Source organism: Corvus kubaryi, unplaced genomic scaffold, assembly GCF_017639235.1.
Source record: "Corvus kubaryi isolate FWS band 111438036 unplaced genomic scaffold, C.kubaryi_AGA036_p1.0 37249, whole genome shotgun sequence".
In the NCBI taxonomy this organism is placed as follows: Eukaryota; Metazoa; Chordata; class Aves; order Passeriformes; family Corvidae; genus Corvus; species Corvus kubaryi.
Genome location: NW_024581072.1, coordinates 2,208,264 through 2,216,096, shown reverse-complemented (window position 1 = coordinate 2,216,096; position 7,833 = coordinate 2,208,264). Strand labels below are relative to the sequence as shown.

At 45.5% G+C, this 7,833-nt stretch overlaps 1 protein-coding gene across 3 annotated transcripts in view; it reads right to left on the bottom strand.

The window, feature by feature from the left end:
- Positions 1 to 231: 231 nt before the first annotated feature.
- PSD3 (pleckstrin and Sec7 domain containing 3) overlaps positions 232 to 7,833 on the bottom strand; it is a 100,011-nt gene continuing 92,409 nt past the window's right edge. For all 3 annotated transcript variants that reach the window (XM_042023426.1, XM_042023427.1, XM_042023428.1), the window contains one exon: positions 232 to 6,103. In XM_042023426.1, coding sequence (XP_041879360.1) covers positions 5,891 to 6,103 — 213 coding nt within the window. In that variant the 3' untranslated portion in view covers positions 232 to 5,890. The remainder of the gene's footprint in view (positions 6,104 to 7,833) is intronic.

Below are 7,833 nucleotides of genomic sequence, written 5' to 3'. Positions count from 1 at the left end.
GTAGAGAGGAGAGGAGAGGAGAGGAGAGGAGAGGAGAGGAGAGGAGAGGAGAGGAGAGGAGAGGAGAGGAGAGGAGAGGAGAGGAGAGGGGCATTCTGCTTCTATATGCACTAAAAATATCCTTTAAAAGGCACAAGCTGCAGACTAGCTCTTTCTGAGACAGCTTCTACGGTTCATCCCTCTAGGCAGCCTCGATACCAGATGTTGAGAACACATGCTGGGGAGCAATGATTGTGCTCTGGTGAAAAATGTGGACTTCTTAACTGCCCCCTCAGAGCAGATGTGACATCCCAGAGCCTGGGGAGAGCAATACTGGAGAAAATTTAAACAAATAGCAAGATGAAAGATTGCTTGACATAAGATGTGTATACTGCCTTTGCCCCTGCAGAAGCAGCCAGCATTTCCAACAACCTGGATACTAGAAGAGTAGGAATGTTTCAAGTGTCTGGTCTGAGTGTGGGAGGGGGAGCTTTGCATCCCTGCAGCATATGACTAGAGGATCACGGCAGTCTAAAACTTGGTCTCGCACCTCCCAGCTATAACTGTGGCTGGAAACACAGGCTACCGACAAGCAGAGTGAAAAAGCTGTTCACAGGGTTATCCATTCAATGCAGCACTGCTTCAGAGCAGGTTTTCTCAATGCAAGATGGGAGAGTCAAATTTTCTGGATTTCTGCAAGCATGGAAGGAAACAGACCTGTTATACAGAAGCAGCTGAGGTGCTAAGATGACAGACAAGAGCAGCTTGACAGAAAAGGAGGAGGAGTTGTCAGACTAACTGCAATAAGACCAAAATTCATTTAGAAATGGAGAATGCAAACACAGTAAGCAGTATGCCATCTGCAGAGAAAAGCCTTTCCCACTTTCAAGGAGAACATTGTCATGCAATGCCTCCAAAAAGCCTGATGATAACCCTGTCATCTCTGACCTTCTCCGCTGCCATAATCACCTCCTCACCGAATGGCCTGCTCTAGTCAAGCAAGAACCTCATTTCCCCACTGGAAAAAAGCAAGAATTTTGGCTTTTTCAAGCCAGAAGAGCAACCAGCGTTGTTACCCAAAGGCACTGGAGCTGTGAAAAGTCACTGAACAATTCCAGTCTCTGGAGGTCTGCTAGGCCAAACTCCTCCCCAAAGCAGGGCTGTGCTGAGCACTGCTCCCTAGGAAAGCCCCTTAACATAGACAGATGGCAACCTGGGAGCAGGCAGGATCAGAGGGCAAGTATTTTAGTGATGAGCTGTTACTAACCATTAGAAAGTTTCTGGTAACCATTTACAAGTGACTGGCTACAGATGAAAAACTCTCTGGGTCGGCAACACAGCTGAACAGCATTCCCACACAACTACGCTGCATTAATCACTCTGCTGGCTGACTTATCTCTCTACATCAATTGAAGACACAACATAAATACTGGATTTAGAAGCTGTAGGCATGTTCACTGGTTCATGCGTAATTTATCTGCAAGATGCACACAAACACACAGTCAGTCCAGGGAGTCTCTTTCACAGACGCTAATCAACAAAAACCATCTCAACCAGTCCCCTGCATCCTGGTGACTCATAGAGGAGAGTGTGGTTTTGGCTTCAGGAGAGTATCTCACCTGCTTTGCTTGCTGAGTGGGGAGAGGGGAAGGCAATTTTCCCCTTCTCCATCAGCTCTCTGCTATCAGGTGCAGATCAGTGAGGCCCTTTCCTGTCTCTTCTTCCTTAGCTGGGGATAGTAGATGGTTCAGGCCCTGCAGGGTGTGCAAACCAGCAATACTTCAGAGCAGGGTGGGTCCCTCTAGAACCACTGTCTGCGCATTAAGAAAGGGGAAGCAAGGAGGTGTTGGCCCCAATCCTGCTCCCCTCTTTGCATCCCCACTCTCTACATGCAGGCAGAGGCTTTGCCTGAGCGATGATAGCACACTGGAGCAGGGAGGGTGACAGGGAAGGATGACACCTCCCTGCATCACCAATGCAAAGGCTCTCTTGCACACATGCTCATGGCAGCCAGCCAGTAACTCCTGCTTGCACTGAGCACACCAAGCAAGCTGCAGGCTGCTCCAGCAATTTGCAGCTCAAGTCCCAGGCTGCAAACAGAGCTCCTGAGTCTCTGGGGTCAAGCACTGATTCCTCCTAAAGGCAAACATTTCAGCAAAGAAGGGAAGAGTGCAGGGTACCATACAAAGCTACCTGGTCAGACTCTCAATGGTGCTACTCAAGGAGATGCACCACTTAGACCTCCTGAGAACCTGCCCCACCCTTTATAGTATCATTAGAAGGAAAAGTCAAATTACAGTACTGATTGGTAGATGATCCTCTTCCCAAGGGAGGGAAGGAGTCTAAGATTTTCACAAGATCACAAATTTTTTTTTCATCTCCAAAGTGTGCATTTCTACATGGGTGCCTGGGATGCTTATAAATTGTAAAGTAACAGAGGAAAATGGCATTAATTAAAACTGGAGCAGAAACTATAAATTCTGGGTAAACTAATCAGCATGCCTCAGCAGTCTCAGCAAGAGTGCTCTAAGCTCAACAAATGTTTAATGACAAAAAAAGGCAGTGAGAAACTGCATTTGATACACCCAGATGAGACCTAAAAAAAATACCCTAATCTGTTTACAAGTATATATGGAAATAGGTAATAAATAATGAAAAAAACTATCTTTTTTGCGGTTCACTTTTTGATTTTTCCTATTGCTTCAAATCATCTTTTTTGCAATGACTTTGAAGAGGAATTATCCAGTTTCTGTGTCAAAGCTGGAAAATGCATTTAACAGGAGTAATTTCTTTTTGAGCTCAGCAATTTAACTGGAATTTTCAGCAACCAAAATATTTTAAAAGCCAGGGAAGACGGAAGTTAAATGTCACCTCTTTGCCTTTTGAAGCACTGCACTCCATAACCACAAGAGGTTTGCCAAGCATGTTCTAGCCTGCCTTCAAAAAGATCTAGTCAACCCAAACCTGACAGCCAAGCAGGGTCATTTACAGATCTGCACCTTTTTTGGGTTTTGTTTCTGCTGCATGTATCCTATTGTCATAAAAGACTGTACTGGTTCTGGCCAGGACAGGGTTACATTTTGCAGTAGCCAGGCAGGGGCATGGCTTGGACCTGAAAGTTATTCTACACCACCTCATGTCATTTTCCAGGAACAGGGGAAGATGTCCCTTCTGGGTCAGGGTATTGGAAAGTGAGAGGTTGGGTATTGTTGGGCTCTGTGTGGTGAGTGTGCTCGTACACTCTGTTATTAATACTGTTGCTGTCACCGTTCATTTTCTTATCTCATTACCGTTTCCAGTAAATTGTTCCTATCTCAGCCTGTGATCTTTGCCTTTATGCCTCCAATTCTCCTCTCCAGCCCACTGCAAGGATGGGGAGCGGGAGGAGGGAGCTTGCAGGCAAGGACCATGTGGTTTGGACAGTCTCAGGGGGAACACTAAATTGGGGAATACCACCACTTAATCGTAAGAGACAGGTCAAGTTTTCTTCCCAAATGTGCATTCAGCGTTCTCCAGTCGAATTTCTTCTCTCTGTTCTGCTAGTTCATCTTCAACCTCCAAAGCATGGCAAACAGCTGCAGGGATCTATCTTTGTTTCTGCTCCATGAGCTGTTGATCTGCCACTCTAAATTACTCCAAAGAATCCCTCTCAATGAGCACTAGCATGCATCCCTACACTGAGTCTCCCCACACAACAAGCTGCACCACATCACTTTGGCTCCAGCAGCAGAAGGCATCTCTCTTCTTCAGGAAGAGGACTAAATGTTAACTCCACCTTAGTAGGAATGCACAACTTCTAAAGCCCCAGCACTTGGAAGCGCTGCCAATTTCTATTCAGGACTCTGCAGCTTTTAGCAACGTTGCCAAGGTTAGGAGCCAACCTTCTGACTTCTAGCACAGAGCGGCCACTCTCAGTGGCAGATGCCAGATGGATGCGCATTCCAACACCACTCGTGAAAACAGTCTCATTGATTTTGCCACCAGGCTGCAGCTGCAAGGATCAATTTGCTCCAAAACCTCACATCTGAGAGTGCAACATCTTTGTTAACAGCCAACAGACAGCACAACATCAGGAAAGCTGTTGCATGGTGGTACTCGGTGGGGGAGGCAAGTCATGTGGTGCCTGTTAAGGGTCTTTTCTCTTTGATCACTCTCAGTTCTAACCACTGGACTGTCAGCCCAATAAGCTAGATGAACTGACTTAGACCCTTGGGAAGCCTGACAGAGCACACATCCACTCAGGTGGCAATTTTTTTGATGTGTGGCCCTTTGAGACTACTTGGGCTAAAAACACCAGTGCATTTCTAAACAGTCCTTGCATTGATCTTGACATTTCTATATGCATTAAGAATTGTATTCATCAAGAAGGCTATCCTGTGCCAGGCACAATAGAAAGAACAGCAAGAAACAATTTTCAACTGGCCCTCAGCATTATCTCCCCCAAGGTGCTCTGTGGGAAAGGCCAGTTTGGTTGTACAACTCCATATATGGGAAGGGCAACACAAAGTGGGAGAGACCTGTCCAAGCTCACCCTGTGGGCCAGTATCAAAGCCGAGACTAAAACTCAGGTAACAGGTTAGGTAACAGGAGAGCCAGCACTCTCTGCAGACCCATGACACTGAGCCATGACAAGAGGGGCTGGGAAATTTATTTCTATGTCATCTTTCTGCTCTCTGTGCCTGAAAACTTCTGGCCACCCCAAGGGTCTATGGCACAAACAGCGGGCTTTCAGGTGGGAAAAGATCTACCCGTAGTGGTCTCTCCCTGTCCTGTGCTCCCTTGGAAAGCCTGGCAGAGGGTATGCAGGAACTGTGAGGAGGCACCAGCCTCTTCCACCTATATGTGAGCTAAAGAAGGAAAATGGAGAACTGAGGAGAATCCCTTTCTGAAGAAAAAAGGCAAAGTGCTTTGTCACTATGAGAGGAATTGAAAGCGGCTCTCTGTGCACACCAACAAGGAAACCCCTGGAAGGGGAAGCAACAGGACACAATATATCATAAGGCTCTATATAGCAGCTAAGTGAGAGCGTATAGTTAAAAACTACACAGAGGCCCCTTGTCTTTAATATATATAATTAATATATAATGCTAATGGCTGACATCTACAGCAGCCTTCTCTGCAAATAAATGTGAAGCCCAGATAGCCATTCCAACTGGGTAATCCCTAATCTTCCTAACTGCAGAGACAGCATGGGTTTGGATGCCTTCCAGCCTGCAAACTCAGGAGAAGGCTCTCTGCTTGGAAGGAAGCAAACAAATTATTCCAATGCCGTCATCCCAGCATTGCCAGAGGTTTCCAGGTTTCTATCCTTCGCACTCGTGTGTCCAGGGTCAATGCAGTAACAATAAGCAACAGTGACTATTTACTGTACCACCTGCTGCTAAGTACCAGTACAAACATGCCCCACATTGTCAGGAAACTAGTGTTCCCAGCACCTTAGCCTCTATCAGCCTTCTGCAGCTGCATGTTTGCACAGCTTTTCTCACAGCTACAGCTCACATTCACAGCACTGCAGCACTTGTCCAGTTATTTTTCCCACCCACCACGTAAATAAAGTGACAAGTGACTTGAGAGATGAAAGCCACATGCCGATGGGAGGAGATAAATGGGGAAGGGACAGAATAAACGTCACAGCGCTCTACCCCTTCCCCAGCTCCTTTAGAAACAGAACAACACAAAGAAGTCCCGATGCTTCAACCGCTAAATGATAAATTAACAAAGCAAAGCAAAGCAGGAGCAAAGACATCTCCCACAATCTGCACAGAAACAGCAAAATATACAATAGAAAATGTCACTAACACCCCATTCAGGCAGATGCACTTATTTTTTGTGAATGACAGGTTATTAAATGAAAAAATTTTGACCACCGGTACTTTGCTGCATGGCTGTTCCCCTAGTTGTCATTTCCACCTTAAGTGACCTTCTGCTTAATGCTGGGTGTTTCTGGTCTGTAGTCCTTCCTCTCCGACACATTGCGTTTCACCTTGGCACTAACTGGAGACTCCTGATTCAAAGAAGGACTTGAGTGGGATTTCTTCAGTCCTGGCGCATCGTTCTCTCCTCCGCTCAGCAGCTCCTTCACCCCTTCTTTCAGGAGGCCAACATAAATCTCATAGCGGTTTTTCTGGGAAATGAAAAGAAAGGCCCAAATCAGTCTGGAAGAAATTCTGCAGGAGCACTTGAGAGATCACCTGAGTAACTTAATGCTTTCTGCTGGCCTTGAAAGCCAGGAGCCCAATATGTATGCGAACAATGGTGCCTAATGTGGATATGAACAACAGTGGCTAATGTAAATTAAACAAAGAAGATTTCAGGCAGACTGAGTCCTGGGATGCTGTGTAATTAGAGGCACTCAGTTCTGCAGCACACAAATTCCAATGCTCTGCTGAGTGGTGGCTCCCGTTCCAAATAACACCACCGAATGAAAGCTTGCTACCTTAGTCATGCTGAGACCTAAGCTGTGCTCATACATACTGACATCTTATGTGCTCAGGCAGGCATGGAGATAAAGTTCACTAAATTAAGGGACAACAAAAATCCTGCTCTGGTTGTCTACAGCTCTCCTGTGCAACCCGCCACTCCCACCAGCAGGTCCTGCTTTTCCAGCTTTTCTTATCCACAGTGGAGAAACCAAAGCAGGGTCTAACTTCAGACTGTACCAGCATGGCCACCACTAGGCCCCTGAGAGAATCTTCTGAAAGGCCAGACCTTGACAAAAAGGAGCAGATGAGAGGGCTATGACAGCAGCATGGCATGTTGCCCTGCTAGGTCACTCACAGGGAATGATGAAGGTTGCTGTCTGTATTTTTCAAATGGAAAAAGTTCCCTTTACTGTGGCCCATGCCCACTTGTTCTATTCCTTGTCTGCACTTTTCCCTCTCCAACAGGAAGATTTTGCTCTGTTTGCCACAATTGCATCATTCACCAAGAAACAACTTGGCAAGGAAGAAAATGAGGGTACGGTAACAGAAGAATCCTGCAGGGTCTCAAAAACAGATGTTGGGGCAGGAGGTCCTGAGAACAGAGCAATCCACTTCACAGGATTTATTTAATAACCTGCCCCTGATACATCCACTAAAGATATGGTGCAGGCATTGTAATTAGAGATGTCAGTGTGCTGGGGGTGAGGGAAGGTGGATGTAAACATCTGTACTGATTGTTAATTTATATTTCAAAGTGGCAAAACAGCAGCCAAACTATTATGCTCCTGAAAGAGGAAAAAGTATTTAAATTTTTTTTTCTGTTTTCTAATAATATAATAAAGTTCTAAGAAAAACATTTATTTTAGGGCAGGAAGTCAAAAAGCTTGGTAATCACTTTGAAGTGTGGAATATAAAGGGGGGAAAAACAAGAAGAGAACGTGACTGGCTTTTGAGAGTCCTTTGAATAAACAAACCCTCATAGAGGAGAATCATAACAGAATCCACCTACAAATTAAATAAGTAAGCATTCCTATGACTTCCATATCTGGAGCTGCAGCTCCACAATGTGAGAGACAAACACATGAAGCAGGTAAGATGTGTCATTTAATAAAAATGGAAATGGAGAAACAGCAAGAAGAACCCTGATGATGATGCACTGAGCTGATGGATGATTCATCACAAAATGAACCAGACACTTCTGCAAAAGGCCAGCCAGTGCTCTTAGCTTGGCAACAGCATCATAGCATAAAATTGAAAGGGGGACTTTACTGCCGTATGGATTTCTGCTTTATACTGGTCCAGTAAACACCACCAGAGTCTCAAGACTCAGCAATCAGAATGGAAATCTAGGACCTACATGTGTACAATTGGCCATGTTTCCCTGGCCTTTGTGAGCCCTTGGTTTCTATTACAATTAATCAGTGCATTTCTA